The 23,303-nt window shown below is 36.4% G+C and overlaps 1 protein-coding gene and 1 pseudogene across 1 annotated transcript; both read right to left on the bottom strand.

Moving 5' to 3' along the window:
- Positions 1-517: 517 nt before the first annotated feature.
- Positions 518-6,767, bottom strand: LOC114107899 (olfactory receptor 7E24-like). The gene is made up of 2 exons (XM_071610101.1): positions 6,739-6,767; positions 518-1,460 (listed from the first exon to the last, which is right to left on the bottom strand). Exons 1-2 carry the CDS (start codon positions 6,765-6,767, stop codon positions 518-520), a joined length of 972 nt encoding a protein of 323 aa, XP_071466202.1.
- Positions 6,768-19,531: 12,764 nt separating this feature from the next.
- Positions 19,532-20,462, bottom strand: LOC139705215 (olfactory receptor 7E178-like; annotated as a pseudogene).
- Between the last annotated feature and the right edge of the window lie 2,841 nt (positions 20,463-23,303).

Here is a 23,303-nt window from a genome sequence, read left to right as displayed (position 1 = left end):
GGCCAAATATTTTCTCTCATGTGTGGAAGCTAGAAGGAAATATGGAAAACAAATGAGGGTAGAAGATAGAAAATAGAAAGCAGATCAGTGGAGTGAGGTAGGGGACTGAGAGGGAGGGAGGACAGATGGGAAAAGGGAGAAATAGTGGAATAAAATTGACAAACCATGCCATGAACATATCTTTATGTATATTTGTGAACCACCAACTTAAAAAAATAAATAAAAGAGTACCAAAGTGAGGAAAAGGAGCAGGTGAAGGGAAAAGGGAGGGAAGGTAGAAGTACATAGATTGGAATGGAAGAAATATATAACTATAATGCACTAATAAAAACATTTTTCAAATTCCCTTTAATCTCATCCAAAAACCCCAACAACTACCATTCCACAATGAAACATGAGAAATTAAAGTTATCAACTCGAAAATAATGTAACCAAAGGGTTGGGATTTACAGGTCTAGGTGCTAGTTTTATTGCTTTTTCCAAACTATCCATCAAATGAGCATCAAAGATCCTGAGGTTAGATGATTTTACTGTGGAACCTCTTTAGGGTACTTTTAATGTCCCTGTTCCGCAGGCTGTAGATGAAGGGGTTCAGCATGGGGGTGACAACTGTGTACATCACCGAGGCCACTGCAGATTTTCTAGAAGAATGTGACACAGCTGAACCAAGGTACACTCCAAAGCCTGTTCCATAAAATAAACAAACAACTGATAGGTGAGACCCACAGGTAGAGAAGGCTTTATATTTCCCACCTGAGGATGGGATTCTCAGAATAGTGGAAACTATTTTATAGTAAGAGAAAAGGATTCCTGAGATGGGAAAAACACCAAATAGAGCACCAACAAAATACATTACTATGATATTGATGAAGGTGCCAGAACAGGAAAGACTGAGGACCTGAGAAGGGTCACAGAAAAAATTAGCAATTTTTACATCTTTGAAAGTAGTAAACTGTAATGCAATCAAATTGTGCAGCTGGGATTCCAAAAGGCTAACAAAAAAAGACACCAAAACTAAAAAGCCACAAAATCGAGGGTTCATAATGGTTGGATAATGCAGGGGGTGACAGATGGCCACAAAACGGTCATAGGCCATCACAGTCAGAAGCAGATCATCCATGCATCCAAAAATGAGAAAAAGAGACATCTGTGTCAGGCAGCCCTCAAAGGAGATGGTTCTATTGTGAGTTTGGATGTTTACAATCATCTTAGGAACAGTGGTAGAGGTAAAACAGATGTCAGCCAAGGACAGATTGGAGAGGAAGAAGTACATAGGGGTGTGGAGGTTGGAGTCAAAGCTGACAGCCAGAACTATGAGTAGGTTCCCAAACACTGTGATCAGGTACATGGTCAGGAACAGTCCAAAGAGGACAGGTTGCAATTCTGGATCAGCTGAGAGACTCAGGAGATGGAATTCTAAGATGTCTGTTACATTTATTGCTTCTATAATGTTTGGACACCTTTAACATAGAAAAGAGGATGGGGAAAAGGAAACAAATTAGCAAGTGTTGAGCACTCCATATATGCATTTAGTTCAAGCCTTCACAAGTAGTTTTCCACATTGAGGTCAATACACATTAAACAATATTTCACATTGTGACATCTTGGAATTCTCTCATTATTGTTTTTCTATCCTTCACTTCCTATTGTACATACCTATTTTATTATTATTATTATTCCACTCACAGCCTCACCCATACTAGGCAAGCCATCTACCCCTGAGCTACCTCCCCAGGCCCTTTTTGTTTCATTTTGATACAGGGTCTTGCTAAGTTACCCAGGTTTGTCTCTAACTTGCCTCAGGCCCCTGAGGATCTAGGATTACATGCGTGGGCAATACCTAACCTACCCTCCTAAATACACTCAAGTGAACAATGTTAGAAGGCCCCTAACACCAGGTATAAAACAAGTTCACAGTCACAATAGCATACAGATTAACTCTGGGGAAAAAAAAAAGTGTGAGAAATACGTTTTCTCCTTTTAGAAATAAAGTTCATTTTAATTAAAGTAAAGTAAAAAGCAGTCTAATATACCTTATCACATTCTAAGACAATGGTACAAATTCCTATAATGCAGAATATATATATCAACCACTTCATAAGGGTTAAAACTGCATAATGGAAACAATAAATTGATAGTTCATAATCATAACACATACTTATGGGCCAGTTTTCTTCCAGGATTCTGTCCTTCTAGGTATTCTAATTTCCCTCCTTTGAGGATCTAAGTTCTCTCTAAGTTTAATACTGTTTGTCTTTTATGAATCATTCAATAGCAATTATGAAGTGTACAAGCAATAATAAATGTTGGCAAGGACATGGGGGAAAAGGTACACTAATACATTGCTGGTGGGACTGCAAATTGGTGCAATCAATCTGGAAAGCAGTATTGAGATTCCTCAGAAAACTTGCAATGGAAACATTATTTGACCCAGCTATCCAACTCCTCAGTTTATACCCAAAGGACTTAAAATCAGCATATTACAGTAATGCAGCCCCTTCAATATTTACAGCAGCTCAATTCACAATAGCTAAACTATGGAACCAACCTAGGTGCCCTTCAACAGATGAATGAATAAAGAAAATGTGGTATACATACACAATAGAATATTACTGAGCCTTAAAGAAGAATGATATTATGGCATTTGCAGGTAAATGGATGGAACTGAACAATATAATGCTAAGCAAAATAAGCCAGTCCCAAAGAACCAAAGACCAAATGTTTTCTCTGATATGCAACACTAAGTCACAATAAGGGGGGGGGCGGGTGGTAGGGAAGAATAGAAATACTTTGGATAAGGCAGAGGGCATTGAAGGGAGGGGAGGGCATACAGGGGTAGGGAAGATAGGAGAATAAATTGGACTTTATTACCCTATGTGCATATATGACTACACAACCAGTGTGATTCCACATCATGTGCAATCAGAAGAATTAGAACTTATACTCCATTTATATGTGATGTATCAAAATGCATTCTACTGACATGTATAACTAATTAGAACCAAAAATAAAAATTAAAAAAAAAGAAATACAATGACATAGATAAAAATAATATTGTTAAAGATATATTTTTTTCAAAAAATGAAATTATTCAGTAAAAGGAAAACAAAAGAATCACTTATTATATTACTATTATCCTTGGTTTAGACAAACAAATTTTTTAAAAATATGTTTTAGGCAACTGCACACAGTCAATGGCATAATAGACCAGATATGTGGCACTAGTGTACCCTTCACCTGACACTGATTAAATAATGAAGAATTTATAACACTTTGGATGTTTTTTTTTTTAATTTTATACCATAACACTGGAATCAACCCCATAAACATCTAGCGAGGAAAACAGCTCTTTGCACTGTTTATATTATAATCTACAGTGACCTGTTCACTGTTTCTCTAATCATAAATCCTCTCAGAGTTGAGAAATTAAGCACCGGGGATACCCCAAAGCCAAGCTTCAGTCCCAACCTTTTTTTTAATTCTTTTTATTTATTTTAATTAGTTATACATGACAGCAGAATGCAGTTATGCACTTTGATATATCATACATAGATGGGACATAATTTCATTTTTCTGAGTTTACATGTTGCAGAATCACATTGGTCATGCACTCACATATATACATACAGTAACAATTTATGTTAATTCTACTATCTTTCCTATCCTCACATCTCCTCCCCTCCCTTCACTTCCCTCTACCTAATCTAAGGTAACTCTGTTCTTCCCTAGTGCCCCCCACCTTATTGTGAATTAGCATCTGCATATTAGAGAAAACATTTGGTCTTTGGTTTTGTGGTATTGGCTTATTTCACTTAGCATGTTATTTTCCAACTCCAACAATTTACTGTAAAATGCCATAATGTCACTCTTATTTAAAGCTGAGTAATACTCCATTGAGTGTATGTATGTATGTGTGTGTATGTATATATGTGTGTCTATGTGTGATTGATATATATATATAGATATATATATCACATTTTCTTTTTCCATTCATCTATTGAGGGACATCTATGTTGGTTCCATAGACTAGCTATTGTAAATTGAGCTGTTATAAACATTGATGTGGCTGTGTCACTATAGTAATGCCAACCTTTTTACATATACATTTTCACATCAATTCTTTTACTTTAGCTATGTGAGGGAAACTCAGACTCATTACTTTGTCAGGCGTCACTGGGATTTAATTGGGATAAAAGGCAAACAAGAAAAGTCTGGGGACAGATTTATAAAACATGGGGACAAATTTCCCATATGAAAAAATGGGGAAAATAAATACATAACTTATAATGTTGTTTTAAGAAATTTTTAAATTTTTGAAATTGCTTAAATAGTGTTTCTTCAATCTCATATATCTGTGTATTTAACCGTGTAAATTTTAAAATATTTAGATACCCTTGGATTAGGCCAAAATCAACTTCATCAGAATATGTGTATATACAGTTTTTGGAAAACTGAAGTTTCAGTTATGCAAATGTTCCAAAAAAATTGACACAGGTGAATTAAAATAGGTTAAAAATAATAATCCAGTTCTTATATATTATTGTATAAATTATTTTTAATGTAATATATGTAATATGATATTATAATAAATTATATTATTAATATGATATACTTACACTTTTATTTCATATACCATATTTAACTTTTCTACATGTTCCACAACTGGGAATGATGAGAAAAAAAATGGGTTAAACCAGGATAGAGAATCATTGCCTAAGAATATTTCCTGGCACTTAAAATGGTGCAATAACATTACCTATAATTATCATAAATAAAATACCAATTTGAAAATATAAACATTGAACAATCTTTGCTTCATAACTAAAAGCATATTGAGATTTGAATTACCACTGATGAAATCTGAGTCCTTGTATCTTTGCATGATTTCATTCTCCTTCACAGCTCTCCCCCAAAGGCAGTCACAGTCATTTGATAGGTAGATGTTATTGTTAATGTTTCCATAACAATATTGATTTAAAAATCCATATATTTTTCTTAAAACTTGCCAAATAAATCCCTAAGATTCATCTAAGTAGTAAATAATGCAACATTTACTGCCCCTAAGTGGCCTACTTGACATCAATATGTGCTTTTAAGTCTCTCCCTGTAGTACACATATTTCGGGCACTTTAGCTGATACCTAGCAAGACCTGAGAGACATCATTTAACTTGTAAGCTTATTGTTAATGACAATCCTTTCAAAATTCTTGTACCTCTCAACTTACCCAAGTGGGAACAGTTATATAATATGTAGTTAGAGGACAGTTTTTTAACCATAAGATATTTTAGTTGAATGATATAAAGAAAATACTTACCATAACCAATAATAAGTGTTAATTGTACTTGCCTTATGTTATATATGATCACATATTAATCACATAATACCAACATTTGGTTTAATCCATACTCAACAACTGGTTCAAGTTGAAATCAATTCAGATGACAATGCTGAATCTCAGAGATACTCACAACCTGCCCTATTCTTAAAAAAATAATAAATGGAACTGACAGCAGTAAATTAAATTGCCAAGCTCCCAGTAAGATCTGCTAATCTTTTTTATTATTTCCCAACCACCTGAATATTTTAAGCAAAGGTCCAGAGGTCTTAACTGCAAGCACAGCTCAGGTATATTTTTAACTTATAAGTTTCCTGAGTAGTAATAATGAAATCCCAACCTGATTTCATGCCTCCTTCCCTCCACCCCACCCCTGGAACTGGGGATTGAACCCAGGGGCACTCTACCACCAAGCCACATCTCCAGACTTTTTCATTTTTTATTTTGAAACAGGGACTTGCTAAGGCTGAGACTGGTTTTGAACCTGCAATCTTCTTGCCTTAACTTCCCAAGTCTCTGGGATTATAGGTGTGTGCCACTACATCTGGCTAATACCTCCTTTTGAGACTGAGTGGGCTGGTTACATGAATGCAGGAGGATGATGGTGGCTGAAGTACCAGAAAGAGATCTGTGCTGAAAGGTGTGTGTCTTCTCTTTCTGTAGACTTTTCCTATGATCTCAGCCACTATTCCTAAATTGTGGCACCAGACGCCACATACTAATCTATATTATAATATACCACACACCCCCAGTCAGTAGTGCCTAGTGAGAAAGAAGTCTCATCTGGGGTGACAGGGAAGGGAAATAACTGGTTTATTTAGGAGACAACCTTTCCAACTTCTCCTGCCCAATGTCCTGAGTCAGTAACCAGACAGCTCAATCAAACATGGGTTCAGTGTGTTCAACAGGAACACCTAATACAAGTTACATAAACAGCTGTGCTCCTTTCTATTCTATAAATATAATAATGTGGAATTTAAACTTTGTAGAAGACTTGGCAGACGAAAGAATCTATGTAGAACACATAGCTAAGGACCTTGCTGAACTTGGGAATCTCTCAGTAATGGCTCATGATGTAGGGATACTATCCTAACACTCATCCTCATCCCCCTCAACACCTTCATAAACCTTCTGTATTCCTTAGAACACAGTTTAAAAGGATGGATTTTCTCCCCTCCTGGAGAGAATCTATGGGAATTAGAATCAGTGTGAAGGAAAGCAAAACTGAATGAGATCTCTGCTGTTCTCATTACAACCAATTATATAAACTCACAGTCCTTATAACTGTAATTTTGTATTCTGTTCTCCCACCTGGCTACCCAAACTGCATGCTTCTCCTGACAAAGAGGAAGCAATGCTTTGGACATTCCCTCTTCCATTCTTCATCTCCCGCAGCACTTACTGACTCATGCTGTGCATCTGGGAGGTCATGACCCAGCAGAGCAGATGCACACCCTGCCAGGTGTGCAATGATCTCCTGCTTCACCTTCAGGATTAATATCAACACAACCTTAGACAGCAGCTTTCTGATGCAAACAACCTTGGAAGGAGGAGACACAGCTGTGGAGCCCACTGGACTGGAGCCATCAAACTGAAGACCTGCAGGCACTGGCTGATTATTGACTATTATATGTCTTGGAGGCTCAATGAACAGAGCTCATAATTAGCCAAATTATTACAACTTTTTATACACTCTAAGGACTTGCTAATACTAATGGTGGAAGAAGAGGAGGAGAAAATGAATATCAGTAAAGGTTCTTCATCTTTTACTAATGAAAAGTTCATATGTACTCCTCATTTCTTTCATTTCTCTTTTTTAAAAACTCATACACTTTTCAGTTCCACTCTTACTATGATAAATTCTTAAATTACTATTTCATTGGTGCACAATTATACATAGTAGTTGGTTTCACAGTGGCATGCTCATCCATGTACATTTTATGATTTGGTCAGTTTCAATTCCTCGTACCTCTCTAGTCCTCTCCTCCTCCCTCCCCTTGAGCAAATTCCTCTCCACACTTGTTTCTCTTCTATTTTCATGAGATCCCTTTCCCCCCCTTTTCCCCTTTTTATCTATAGATTTCACATATAACTCAAAACCACCCTGGACATTAAGAGTCTGTCTTGATTCACTTAACCTGATGTTCTTGAGTTCCATCCATTTTCCTAAAAGTGGCATAATTTTGTTCTTATTTACAGTTAAACAAAACTTCATTGTATACAATATATCACATTTTCTTTATCCATCCATCTGTTGACAGACTCTCAGGCTTGTTTCACATACATAAATTGTGTATCATTCACAATACACATGTATATTCAGTACATAGGTATGGTTCCACATACATATTAATTTTGCTACTATAAAAAAGGGTATGCATGCATCTCTATAGTATGTTCATCTTAATTCTTTTGGATAAATACTGAGGGGTGGTATGCCTGGGTCATAAGATGGTTCTTTTCAGGAAACTCCATTTCCACCATTGTTATACTTATTTACAGTCCCACCAACAGTGCATATGAGTTCTGTTTTGCCCAATTCTTCACCAGCATTTATTATTATTTATATTCTTTATTATCATCATTCTGACTATAGTGAGATGAAATCTCAGTGTAACTTTGTGGGGGGGGGGGTTGTTTTGGGTTTTGTTTTTACAATATAAATTTATTCTTCCAAGCCCTTTAACTGATACACAGCAAAACATGAGAGAGGGGCATCATTTAACTTGTAAGTTTAATAAAAATCTTTTCAAAATTTTTGTACCTCTCATTTTCACAAGTGGAAACTGTGTAATATGTAGATAGAGAACAGTATTTTAATCACAATTCATAAATATTCAATTTACTATTTATCACCTACATTTATTGTCATATATATGCATATACATATGTACATACACACATATGTATATGCATACACCAACCACTTTTTTTATCCATTCATCTATAGACAGGCACCTGTGCTCATTCCATAACTTCACTATTATAGACTAAACTTCCATAAATATAGATATGTCTGTATCAGTATAGAATACTGATTTTAGTTCTTTTGGATAAAATTAAGGAGTGGATAGCTAGGTCATTTGGTAGTTCCATTCCTAGTTTTTTGAAGAATCTCCATACTGCTTTACAGAGTGATTATACTAATTTTCAATCCCACCAACAATGTATGAGTAAACCCTTTTCCATAAATCCTCACCGGCACTTATTACTATTTTTATTCTTGATAATTGTCATTCTGATTCAGGTGAGAGGAAATGTCAATGTAGTTTTGATTCACATTTCCCTGGTGGCTAGGGATGTTTAACATTTTTTCAATATATTTTTTGGTCATTTGTATTTCTTCTTTTGAGAAGTGCTTATATAGCTCTTTTGCCCATTTATTAATTGGGTTATTTAGTGTTTGCTATTAAGATTTTTGAGTTTGTAATATATTCTGGATATTAATTCCCTGTCAGAGGAGCAACTGGCAAAGATCTTCTCCCATTCTGTAGGCTCTTTCTTCACATTCTTCCTTCCTTTGCTGTGAATAAGTTTTTGTTTGTTTGTGTAATATTTATTTTTTTTTTGTAGTTTGACACAGTAACTTTATTTTATTTATTTATTTTTATATGGTGCTGAGGATCATACCCAGTGTCTTTCATGTACTAGGCAAGCGCTCTACTGCTGAGCCACATCCCCAGTCCCTGTGAATAAGTTTTTAATTTAATTCTATCCACTTAACGATTTTTGGTTTTATTTCTTGCACTTTAGAAGTCTTGTAAATGAAGTCAGTGCCTGTATCAATATGTTGGAATGTTAAGCCTATGTTTTCTTCTAGCCATTGCAGAGTTTTTAGTCTAATTCCTAGGTCATTCACCAACTTTTTTGAGTTTACTTTTGTGCAGGATTAAAGACAGGGATCTAGTTCCATTCTTCTGCATATGTATATCCAACTTTCCCTGCACCATTTGTTACAGAATTATCAGGGGCACCTTTGTCGAATATCAGGAACTTATCTATGTGAGTTTGTCTCTGTGTCTTCTATTCTATTCCGTTGGTATTCATGTATACATTAGTGCTGATGCCATGGTTGTTTTGTTACTATTGCTCTGTAGTATAATTTGAAGTACAGTATCATGATGCCCCCAACATCAACCTTTTTCTCCAGATTGCTTTAGTTTTTCTGGGTCTCCTATTCTCCCAAATGAATTTTAGAAGTATTTTTTACTTCTATGAAGAATGTTATTGATATTAGGGATTGCATTGCACAGAATATGTATAGCACTTTTATTAGTATGGCCATTTTGACAATATTAATTCTGTCTCTCCAAGAACATGGGAGTTCTTTCCAGCTTCTAAGATCTTCAATTTATTTCTTTGGTATTCTAAAATTTTCATTGTGGAGATCTCTTACCTCCCTGGACTTATTCCCAAATGGCTTTTCCTTGAGATTATTATAAATGGAAAAATTTTCCTGTTGTTTTTTTTTTTTTTTTTCTCAGAAGAGTCATTATTGGCACATAGGAAAGCAATTGATTTACATATTGAGTTTCGCACAGCCATAAAGAAGAATGAAATTATGGTATTTACTGGTAAATGAATGAACTGGAGAACATGCTAAGTGAAATAAACCAGACCCAGAAAATTAAGGGTCAAATGTTTTCTCTCATATGCAGAAGCTAGACCAAAATTAAAAAAAAAGAGGATGGAATGAAATTAACAAAATTATGCTATGTACATATATGAATATACCACAGTGAATTCCATCTTAATGTACATCTGTAAAGTACTAATTTTTTAAAAAGTATGAATAAATAAACAGAAAATCAGTACAGTAGTGAGGAGAGGAATGGGGGAGGGAGACAGGGAGGCAAGAGGTCAGAAATGGAGCAAATATTCCATGTATGTACATTAAAATGAACCCCAATATTATATATAATTCATTAATATTTAAAATGTGTTTTGGAAGTGGAGGCATGCCTGGAAAAATCCACATATGACTTCCATTCACACTTCATGAGCTTCTTTGTCTTATGTGCCCTGGACTTGGTGAATATCCAGGTATTGGTAGTTTATTCAACAGGTTTCCTATGCTCTTCCTAGTATCAGCACCACTTTGAGAGAAGGCACTAAACCCTATTTACTAAATACTTAAGGTCAAAGTCATGTGCTGATCAACCTTAGGGAAAACAAAAACTTGCTGAAAATAGTCTCCACACTTCCTCTAATCCAGGTATACAATTATTGTAATGCTCTGGAGTAGACTGATAAATAAGCTATTAAATACAGTACAATTACTATATACATTTCATAGGGGTTGAAAAGGGGAGGAGAAAAATGGGCAAAAAAAGAAAGGGTTACCAGCCTGTGTCTCTTGATTGGTGAGTTTAGTCCATTAACATTTAAGGTTACAATTGAAATATGATTTGTACTTCCAGTCATGTTTATTTATTTATTTATTTTAGTTTGGCTAGTTTTTACTTTTTGGTTGTTTTCCTCCCCCTTTACTGAGATACCTCCCGCTGTTGGTATGGGGCACTATTTTTCCATTCCTCTTCTTGTAGAATTTTGCCCAAAATGCTTTGCAGTGCTGGTGTTCTGGCTGTGAATTTTTTTAGCTTTTGTTTATCATGAAAGATTTTAATTTCATTGTCAAATCTGAAGCTTAATTTTGCTGGATACAGTATTCTTGGTTGGATTCCATTATTTTTCAGCGTTTGAAATACATTGTTCCAGGATCTTCTCGCTTTCAAAGTCTGTGATGAGAAATCAGCCATTAACCTAATTGGTTTACCTCTGAATGTAATCTGCCTCCTTTCCCTCATAGCTTTTAATATTCTCTCCTTGTTCTGTATGTTGGTTATCTTCATAATTATATGTCTTGGAGTTGGCCTATTATAGTTTTGAATGTTTGGGGTCCTGTAGGCTTCCAGGATTTGGCAATCCATTCCATCTTTCATCTCTGGGAAGTTTTCTAGGATTATTTCATTCAATAGGTTGTCCATTCCTTTGGTTTGAACCTCTGTGCCTTCTTCTATCCCAAAGACTCTCAAATTTGGTTTTTTGATGAGATCCCATATCTGTTGGATAGATTGCTCGTAAGATTTAAGCATCTTTTCAGTGTTGACTATATTCTTTTCAAGTTGATAAACTTTGTCTTCATTATCTGATGTTCTTATTCTACTTGATCTAGTCTATTTGTAATATTCTCGTTAGCGTTTTTAATCTGGTTTACGGTTTCTTGCATTTCTAAAATCACTGTTTGGTTTTTTTTTAAGATCTCTATCTCCTGGTAAAGCTCGTTCTTTGCAGTTTGAATTTGTTTCTTTAGTTCATTTTCAAAATATACTTTCAATTCTTGGACTTGCTGTCTCATGTCTTCTCTAAACTTCCGTTCCATCTGAGTTAGGTATGCCTTGATTTCTTTCCCTGTCTGTGTTTCTGATGTTTCTAGGTCCTCCTGTAGATTTAAGTTGTCCTGCATTATCTGTACTCCTTTTTTCCCTTGTTTTTTCATGTTGTTCACGTTAATTTCCAGCTCTGTTTCACTGGATCAAAAAAACATATCCAACAATATGCTGCCTTTAGGAGACTCATATGATAGGAAAAGACATACACAGGCTGAAGGTGAAAGGTTGGGAAAATTCATACCACTCACATGGCCCTCGGAAGCAAGCAGGAGTGGCCATACTCATATTGAATAAAATCAACTTCAAACCTAAGTTAATCAAAAGGGATAAAGAAGGACACTATATCCTGTTAAAAGGAACCATCCACCAACAAGACATAACAATTATCAATTTATATGCACCAAATAATGGTGCAGCAATGTTCATAAAACAAACTCTCCTCAAGTTCAAGAGTCAAATTGACCACAACACAATAATTATGGGTGACTTCAACACACCGCTCTCGCCATTAGACAGATCCTCCAGACAAAAGCTGAATAAAGAAACTATAGAACTCAAAGACACAATCAATAACCTAGACTTAACCGACATATATAGAATATATCAACCATCATCAAGTGGATACACGTTCTTCTCAGCAGCACATGGATCTTACTCAAAGATAGATCATATATTATGCCATAGGGCAACTCTTAGTAAATATAAAGGAGTGGAGATAATACCATGCCCCATATCTGATCATAATGGAATGAAACTGGAAATCAATGAAAAAAGAAGGAAGGAAAAATCCTGCATCACATGGAAAATAAACAATATGTTACTGAATGATCAATGGGTTACAAAAGAAATAAAGGAGAAAATCAAAAAATTCTTAGAGATAAACGACAATTCAGACACAACATACCGGAATCTATGGGACACAATGAAAGCAGTTTTAAGAGGGAAATTCATTTCCTGGAGTTCATTCCTCAAAAAAAGAAAAAAACCAACAAATAAATGAACTCACACTACATCTCAAAACCCTAGAAAAGGAAGAGCAAAACAACAGCAAATATAGCAGAAGACAAGAAATAATTAAAATCAGAGTGGAAATCAACGAAATTGAAACAAAAAAAAAACATTGAAAAAATTGATAAAACTAAAAGTTGGTTCTTTGAAAAAATAAATAAGATCGACAGACCCTTAGCCATGCTAATGAAGAGAAGAAGAGAGAAAACTCAAATCACTAACATACGGGATGAAAAAGGCAATATCACAACAGACACTACAGAAATACAGAAGATAATTAGAAAGTATTTTGAAACCCTATATTCTAATAAAATAGAAGACAGTGAAGACATCGATAAATTTCTTAAGTCATATGAGCTGCCCAGATTGAGTCAGGAAGACACACACAATTTAAACAGACCAATAACAAAGGAAGAAATAGAAGAAGCCATCAAAAGACTACCAACCAAGAAAAGCCCTGGACCAGATGGGTATACAGTGGAGTTTTTCAAAACCTTCAAAGAAGACTTAATACCAATACTTTTCAAGCTATTTCAAGAAATAGAAAAAGAAGGAGCTCTTCCAAATTCATTCTATGAGGCCAACATCACCCTGATCCCGAAACCAGACAAAGACACTTCAAAGAAAGAAAACTACAGACCAATATCTCTAATGAACATAGATGCAAAAATTCTCAATAAAATCCTGGCGAATCGAATACAAAAGCATATCAAAAAAATTGTGCACCATGATAAAGTAGGATTCATCCCTGGGATGCAAGGTTGGTTCAATATACGGAAATCAATAAATATTATTCACCACATCAATAGACTTAAAGATAAGAACCATATGAACATCTCGATAGATGCAGAAAAAGCATTCGACAAAGTACAGCATCCTTTCATGTTCAAAACACTAGAAAAACTGGGGATAACAGGAACTTACCTCAACATTGTAAAAGCTATATATGCTAAGCCTCAGGCTAGCATCATTCTAAATGGAGAAAAACTGAAGGCATTCCTGCTAAAATCTGGAACAAGACAGCGATGCCCTCTCTCACCACTTCTATTTAATTTAGTCCTTGAAATACTAGCCAGAGCAATTAGACAGACAAAAGAAATTAAAGGCATAAAAATAGGAAAAGAAGAACTTAAAATATCACTATTTGCGGACGATATGATCCTATACCTAGAAGACCCAAAAGGGTCTACAAAGAAACTACTAGAACTAATAAATGAATTGAGCAAAGTGGCAGGATATAAAATCAACACGCATAAATCAAAGGCATTCCTGTATATCAGCAACAAAACTTCTGAAATGGAAATGAGGAAAACCACCCCATTCACAATATCCTCAAAAAAAAATAAAATACTTGGGAATCAACCTAACAAAAGAGGTGAAAGATTTATACAATGAAAACTACAGAACCCTAAAGAGAGAGATAGAAGAAGATCTTAGAAGATGGAAAAATGTACCCTGTTCATGGATAGGCAGAACCAACATCATCAAAATGGCGATATTACCCAAAGTTCTCTACAGGTTCAATGCAATGCCAATCAAAATCCCAATGGCATTTCTGGTAGAAATAGATAAAGCTATCATGAAATTCATATGGAAAAACAAAAGACCCAGAATAGCAAAAGCAATTCTAAGCAGGAAGTGTGAATCGGGAGGTATAGCGATACCAGATTTCAAACTGTACTACAGAGCAATAGTAACAAAAACAGCATGGTACTGGTACCAAAACAGGCAGGTGGACCAATGGTACAGAATAGAGGACACAGAGACCAATCCACAAAATTACAACTTTCTTATATTTGATAAAGGCGCTAAAAGCATGCAATGGAGAAAGGATAGCATCTTCAACAAATGGTGCTGGGAAAACTGGAAATCCATATGCAACAAAATGAAGCTGAACCCCTTTCTCTCACCATGCACAAAAGTTAATTCAAAATGGATCAAGGAGCCAGATATCAAATCAGAGACACTGCACCTGATAGAAGAAAAAGTTGGCTCCGATCTACACATTGTGGGGTCGGGCTCCAAATTCCTTAATAAGACGCCCATAGCCCAAGAGTTAAATACAAGAATAAACAAATGGGACTTACTTAAACTAAAAAGTTTTTTCTCAGCAACAGAAACAATAAGAGAGGTAAATAGGGAACCTACATGCTGGGAACAAATTTTTACTCCTCACACTTCAGATAGAGCCCTAATATCCAGAATATACAAAGAACTCAAAAAATTAAACAATAAGATAACAAACAACCCTATCAACAAATGGGCCAAGGACCTGAACAGACACTTCTCAGAGGAGGACATACAATCAATCAACAAGTACATGAAAAAATGCTCACCATCTCTAGCAGTCAGAGAAATGCAAATCAAAACCACCCTAAGATACCATCTCACTCCAGTAAGATTGGCAGCCATTATGAAGTCAAGCAACAATAAGTGCTGGCGAGGATGTGGGGAAAAGGGTACACTTGTACATTGCTGGTGGAACTGCAAATTGGTGCAGTCAATATGGAAAGCAGTATGGAGATTCCTAGGAAAGCTGGGAATGGAACCACCATTTGACCCAGCTATTGCCCTTCTCGGTCTATTCCCTGAGGACCTTAAAAGAGCATACTATAGGGATACTGCCACATCAATGATCATAGCAGCACAATTCACAATAGCTACACTTTGCAATCAACCTAGATGCCCTTCAATAGATGAATGGATTAAAAAACTGTGGCATCTATACACAATGGAGTATTACGCAGCACTAAAAAATGACAAAATCATGGATTTTGCAGGGAAATGGATGGCATTAGAGCACATTATGCTAAGTGAAGCTAGCCAATCCTTAAAAAACAAATGCCAAATGTCTTCTTTGATATAAAGAGAGCAACTAAGATCAGAACAGGGAAGAAGAGCATGAGGAAAAGATTAACATTAAACAGAGACGAGTGGGGGGAGAGAAAGGGAGAGAGAAGGGAAACTATGGAAATGGAAGGAGACCCTCATTGTTACACAAAATTGCATACAAGAGTTTGTGAGGGGAAAGGTGAAAAAAAAAAAAAACAAGGGAGAGAATTAAACAACAGCAGATGGGGTAGAGAGGGAAGATGAGAGGGGAGGGGAGGGGGAATAGTAGGGGATAGGAAAGGTAGCAGAATACAACAGTCATTAATATGGTATTATGTAAAAATGTGGATGAGTAACCGATGTGATTCTGCAACTTGTATTTGGGGTAAAAAATGGGAGTTCATAACCCACTTGAATCAAATGTATGGAAGATGATATGTCATGAGCTTTGTAATGTTTTGAACAACCAATAAAAAAAATTAAAAAAAAGAAAGGGAAGAAAAATACACACCAAGGTAAAAAGATAAAATGATGGATGGAGAATGGATTTGAGGCAGCAGCAAGTAATTTAGGAGGGAAAAGAGACACTAAGAAGAACAAGTGTAAATAAACTACTCCAAGAAAATGAACATAGAGTGATTTCAGTTAATATTTTAAATACAGTTAATATTTTAAATACAGATAAAACATTAGAAGAAATACAATCAAATGGGTTAAGGACACAGTGTCAAATACTAGTACATTTATCAATTCAGAATGTAGAATAACATATGCAAGGTCAAATTTGACTTTAGAGCTAATTATATTAATCCAAGCCAAAGTGGAGAAATTTCTTTTTGAGTTTTCCTCTTTTGGATTTCATCAGGATTTGGGACCTTTGGAAAATGTCCACCACTCTTCAGCTTTGATTCCTGCTAGAGGTGCTGGGGCACAAGAGCTACTTCCCTGGTTGCTATATATTTATTACCAGCCAGTTCTTGTTCATTAGCCCTTCAAGAAAGCAAGCATGAGCCTGCATGCTTGAAGGAGGCTGTGCTCTGTCTGCTGGCTGTTTCTACTGGATCCAGTGCAGTGCTCAAGGCTGTCACACTGATTGCTATGGGACACTGTGCACCTACTCACCTCCAAAGAGGTTTCTTTAAAGAATCAAAGAGGCAGGTGGCTGTCTGAAAGTGTGAGACCTGTTATCTGGGGCTGTCTGTGCTTGGTCTGTGGTGCAGAAGACTTCCCCTTGGCTGATGTGGATCCCTAGGGTACCATCTCTTTGACTCAGGTATAGAGTTAGTTGGCCCACCTGCATCTGAGTTCCTGGTGCCCATGGCAGTGAATCACTGGTACCTGCTGCCCTCTGCTGGGACTTTTTGGAGCAGTCATATCAAAGCACTTGGTGGCCACCTGCACCTGTGGGGCCTGTGGGTGAAGGCTGTCTGCAGTACAGAATCCTCCAATGAGGCTGATATAGATGACTGAAGTACTGTCCCTATGACTGGGATAGACAGTGGGTAGCCAGCCTGCATCTGAGCTCTTACTACCCATGGTTGTTAATCATTGACACCTGCTCCCTCCACTGGCACTGACTCAGGGTGATGCAGTTGGAACACCTGGCAGTTGCCTATAGGTTGAGACTTTTTGTGAACTATCCATGGCCTCCATTATAAATGGTGCCTCTCAATGGGGTTTTAGCTGTCACCATAATGGGGATAGCATGTCATTTGGCCCATCTTTACCTGAGCTCCTGTGGAGGCTGTGTGGAGCATCTGGGTTAGGGCTGGCACTCCCTGAGAATCAGCTCCATCCCAACCCTCTTATCTACAGAGAGAGGGAGTGGGGTTCAGTAACTTTCAGCTAACACTCATCCCCCACAAGATCCCTCTATATGGATGACTGAGACAAACCATTCAGAGATATGCCCTTTGGTCTCATCTGTTGCTATCTGAAGGTGGGGAGAAGCTGTATTAATTTAATTTCTCCTAGGGAACCTGGCTACTTGTGGCTGCCATGCCTGGTGCAGCTTCAGTCCACCATGTGGGTTAAACTGCTTGATCTCCTGCACTGTGTTTGTTGTTCTTGTCTGATTTTAACTTGGTCTGCTTTTCTTTCCAGTTGCTGTAAAGAAGGTAAGCCATGTGCTTTTCCTCCCTCTCTTCCTGTCTGTGTTACTCCTCCCCTCTGACCCCACCATTAGTCAAGGTTTAGGATCAAGGAATTATGTCCTTGTTTCCGACTCTGATAATCAAACTCCAAGTCTCTCTTGTCTCCAACTGTCCAATATTGAGTTCTGAAGTCTGCACTGTGTCATCCACCTCTCTGGTCAGCTGTTCTTTAGTGTCTTCCTCATCACCACACAATATGTGGCACATAAGCAATGTTTAGAGCCAAATAAATATTTTGACATTATTTTTTTTTAAATGTAGAATTTAATCACTAAGGAAATAGTAAGTCTACTGATAAATATAATTGTCAAGGCACACTGGAAACTTAGAATGATATTGAACGTCTACAATGTGTCTCATCCCAAGCAACAATTTGATTTTTTTATTGCTTATGAAAAATCTCTGGCACGGCTGGAATAATTGAACACTGTAGATGTTGTTAAGTGAAAGAACAGGAGATTTGTGTCCATGACACAGGCATAGTCATGTTCAATCTTGCCCCTTATTCTATGGCACATTACTGAATAGGAGGAAAGTACACTCAGGAATGTGCCACATTGGTTGCATCCATGCCAATTATGGTCAGGATTTGTGTAAAATGCAATGGACTATTTGATGTTCAACACACATTTTAATTTTTATTGTCCATGCTGCCACAAATGGTATAGTCTCTGGGAAATCAGAAATTCAAGAGAATTAATCATTTCTCTGCAAATACACAGCAGATACTTATTTGAGGACCAAATTAAAGAGCAACATTATAGAAATTGGAATGCAATAACTTCAGGTTGCAAGACATTTTAGTTAAATGATATGATAACACTTATTATTAATAATAGCTATCTCACTTACATTTGTCTCTATTTTATACTTTGATCACATATTTATTACACATCACCCATTATATTTTTAAACCATACTCAATGCAGTTGTGTCAACTGGAATTCAACTCAGATGATAAAGCTGAATCTCAGGGACACTAACAACCTGCTCTATGTCCATGAAATAATAAATTGAGCCAACAGCAGTCAAAAGTAAGTTGCTGAATTGAAATTTAATATCTAAAGCACCAAGCAATAGAATCAACGCACCTAGTTTCAAACCCTGCTTAAAGAAAAAAAAAAGTAAGTTGTTGATCTCAGAGTTCTAATCTTTTTCATTGCTTCCCAGATACCAGAATATTTTTTAAAGAGAGAGAGAGAGAGAGAGAGAGAGAGAGAGAGAGAGAGAGAATTTTTTAAAAATGTATATATTTTTATTTTTTAGTATTCAGCGGACACAACATCTTTGTTTGTATGTGGTGCTGAGGATCGAACCTGGGCCGCATGCATGCCAGGCGAGCGTGCTACCACTTGAGCCAAATCTTCAGCCCCACCAGAATATTTTAAACAGAGGTTCATAGATCTTAATGGAAGGTACATCTCAGGTACATTTTAAAACTTTTTTTTCAGTTTCCTAATTAGCAATAAAATCAAGAACTGATCAAATCAAGTGGGACAATTACAAGAATGAAGGAGATGTGGACAGCCTCAAGGATATCCTAGAACAGGAGAAAGAGGGAGATCTGTGCTGAAATATTTTGCACCCACTTTTTGTTTTATCTTTTCTTCTGACCTCAGACATTCTTCCTAAATTGGTGCAGACTAGATGTTTAGCTTTGCTGTATTTTAAACATAGGCCTACTGATAAATATAATTTATCATGGATTGAAATCCTCTTACTTTAGTTACATGAAGATAACCTGCTTCATTATTTTGTCAGGTCTTGCTATGCTTGAATAGGTCCCAACCAGATGCAACAGTTTCTGACATTAGACTGTTCTGCTATAAACTCTCTTCAGGGCACATTTAATGTCCCTGTTCCTCAGGCTGTAGATGAAGGGATTCAGCATGGGGGTGACCACAGTATACATCACTGAGGCCACTGCACCCTTCCTGGGAGAATGTGATACAGTTGATCCAAGGTAGACTCCAAAGCTTTTTCCATAAAATAAGCAAACAAGTGACAGGTGAGAACCACAGGTAGAGAAAGCTTTAAATTTCCCACCTGAGGAAGGGATTTTCAGAATGGAGGAAATAATTTTATAATAAGAGAAAAAATACCTGAAATGGGAAAAAAACCAAACATGGTGCCAACAAAATATTTGACAATGTTTTTAGAGAAGGTATCAGAACATAATAGATTAAGGAGTTCAGAAGGGTCACAGAAGAAGTTAGAAACTTCTACATCCTTGAAGTTGGTAAATTGTAAGATAGTCAAATTATGCATCTGGGAGTCCAAAAGGCTAAACAAAAAAAAGATGTCAAAAAAAATAAGCTACAGAATTGAGGGTTCATAATGACTGAGTAATGCAGGGGTGACAGATGGCCACAAAATGATCAAAGGCCATCACAGTCAGAAACATATCATCCATACATGCAAAAATGGCAAAAAGAGACATTTGTGTCAGGCAGCCCACGTAGGAAATGACTCTACTGTGAATCTGAATGTCCATAATCATCTTTGGGACTGTGGTGGAGATGAAGAATATGTCAGCCAATGACAGGCTGGAGAGGACGAAGTAAATGGGGGTGTGTGGAGGTGGGAGTCAGAGCTGACGGCCAGGATGATGAGCAGGATCCCAAGCACTGTGACCAGGTACATGGACAGGAAAATCCAAAGAGGAGGGGCTGCAATTCTGTATCATCTGAGAGTTCCATGAGATAAAATTCTGAAATGTGTGTTAGATTGTGTGTTTCCATAGTGCTAGAACACCTTTAGATAGGAAAAAGGGTAGGAAAAAAGCAAAAACATAAATGGGCACCCAGCACCCTGTATATATTTAAATTCTAGTTAAGTATTCACACTTGAGGTCTATACACAAAAGTACTCAATTGTGGAAATTTTAATCTTCTTAGCCTCTTTCTTTATTGCAGGCTCTTCTCTCCACAGCCATTTTAGAGGCATTGACTAGAACAATGTTAGAAGTTGAGGAGCATTATCAGTCTTCACTGATACATGTATTGAAATCCTCTTACTTTAGTTACATGAAGATAATCTGCTTCATTACTTTGTCAGGTCTTGCTATGCTTGAATTGGGGGAAATGCAAAAGAGAAAAAAAACAGATATAATGAAAACTCACACAGGCAATTTCCACATCTCTAAAGTGGGTATAATATATAACTACCTTATATGGTGTTGTAAGAAAGTAGTTAAAAAACATTTAAATACTCTGACATGTGAATGCTAATTTTGGACTAGACAAAATTAGGGAATGAAGGGAGGGAAGGGGGCTTGTTGGTAAGAAGGATGGGAGAATCAATCAGACATTATTACCCTAGGTGCATATATGATTACATGACCCGTGTAACTCTACATCATGGGCAACCAGACTAATGGGAAATTATACTCCATTTATGTATTTTAAAATCATTTAAATAGCATAACTTGTGGTTTTCAGTCTCATTAATTTATTTACCTGTTGATATTTTAGAATATCCAGATACCCTAGCCTCACACTAAAATCAATTTAATCAGAATTGCATTTGAAATTTGGAGCAGTTTCTTCTTAACAAGCATTGAGAACCAATGCCTTAGAATATTTTCTGGCACTTAGAACATTCCCAAAGAATATCAACAATTCTTATGAATAATACAGACTGTCTACATAAAAGTACAAACATTTGATAATATTCACATCAGGACTAATATTTGATATAGTTGTTTATAATTACCTAAGAAATTTAAGTTCTTGGTATCTCTGCAGGATTTCATTCTCTGTACACTTGTCCCCAAACACAGCTACAGTCATGAGTTGGGTGGGTATAATTTCTTGTCAGTGTTTTCATGTCAATATTGATTTATATTTTCATAAATTGATTTATTTTTAAAATTTACCAAAAAAGGTACCTAGTGCTCATCTAAGTAATCTAAACACAATACCTATTGCATTTGAAATATACTAGTTCACATTAACATGTGTTTTTAAGTCTCTCTGTAAGGTCATTTAATCTTGTCATTGAATAAATCTATGATCTCTTTGATGAGAGACTTCTAAATAAATAAATAATAATTCCAAATTTTCTTTTGCCCTTTTTTATACACACTTCATAAATTAATTCCATAGGGAGCACCCATTTTCTGTCCATTCCATACTGGATGTAGTTGTGCCAACTAAGACACAGAGAGGATTCAAATTTAAATTGTCAGGTTTTGGGTCCAATCCATTAAATATCTTTATTTTCCCAGCCAAAAGAAACTACATAGCAGAGGGCCAGTGGTCTTAACTGCAAGTATGCTTTTTAATTCTTTCCAGTTTTCAGCATAGGAATGAATCAAGACATGACTGTGTGTCTCCTTTAGATTGAGTTTGATAATGACATACACGGAGGGGGATGTGGTCTGTTATATAAAAGTCCTGCATGGGGGAGAAAGAGAGAGTTCTGTGCTAAATTATGGTGTGCCTATATTTTTGTAAACTTTGCCTGTGATCTATGATTTCCTTTCTAATAATGGATGCTACCCTGTCCTTTGATCTACCAGAAAACTCCCCAAAAGAATGGCAACACTAAACATGATTGAAAGGATTGAAAGAACATGAAATAACTGTTGGGTCATCAAGGGGACAATCTGCCAGGATCTTCCTAGTATGAAGTGCTGTATCAAACATGGCTCAACTCAAATGGCCCAATCCAACCATGGCCTCTTTCTTTTCTACCTAAAAAATTAGTACAAGTTACAAAAATATAATGTATTCTTTAATTTTCTGTAAGGTAATAATAATGTGAGCATATGTAACTAGAATAAGACTGTGCCCATGAAATTAAACAAGTGACTCCAAGCATGTTGCTCAGGACCTGACACTTAGGAAGCCCTCTACATCAGCCTATGATGTGATGGTTACTTTGATTCTCCTCAACATCCTTACATCACCTTTATAATCATTTTGAAGTGCTTAACAAACAATTTAGAAGCATCAATTTTTTACTATTGTGAGTAATATTTCTTTGAGATGCAGGACCTGTGTGGTTGGAAACTAAAATTTTTAATAAGATTTCTGCTATTTGCACCATAAACAGGAATGTAAACTTCACAATCCTCATAGCTGAAACTTTGCATATCCTGTCATCTGATTACCAAAACTGTCATGCTTGTCCTCGTGATGCGGAAAGAAGAGTTCCAAGAGCAAGGAGTTTCTTCCTGGAGTGACAGGGAATTGAAAAGGTGTTAAGAGGTCCAGAGGACAACCTGCCAAGTGTCTTTGCCCAGGTGCTCTGTGTTTCTAGTCACACAGCTCAATTCTAACAGTTTCAGTGCATTCAACCCAAACACCCATCACAAGTTACATAAAAATGTTGAGCTCCTTTAGTTTCTGTAAAATAAAAGAATGTGGCACTTACAGCTTGGGGAAGACTACACAGATGAATTCAAACAATTTACATAGAACACATAGCTCAAGACCTGGCCCTCTGGAGTATCTCAATAATGGTTTGTGATGTGGTTACTGTCATCCTCATTATGTCCATCATAATCTTTTGGGGGTGGTTAAGAAATAAAGGGACTAATTTTCGGCCATAGTAGATGACATGTCTGTGGGAAATAG

Source organism: Marmota flaviventris, chromosome 1, assembly GCF_047511675.1.
Source record: "Marmota flaviventris isolate mMarFla1 chromosome 1, mMarFla1.hap1, whole genome shotgun sequence".
In the NCBI taxonomy this organism is placed as follows: Eukaryota; Metazoa; Chordata; class Mammalia; order Rodentia; family Sciuridae; genus Marmota; species Marmota flaviventris.
The sequence above is the reverse complement of the archived record's forward strand: the minus strand, read 5'-3'. Positions and strand labels throughout refer to the sequence as shown.

Bases quoted from the DNA above. Each gene is read 5' to 3' on its own strand.
- LOC114107899 (XM_071610101.1), bottom strand. From the start codon at position 6,767: ATGACCTCCCAGATGCACAGCATGAGTCA. The intron at 1,461-6,738 runs GTAAGTGCTGCG...TCTATGTTAAAG, and splicing joins CAGATGCACAGCATGAGTCA to GTGTCCAAACATTATAGAAG.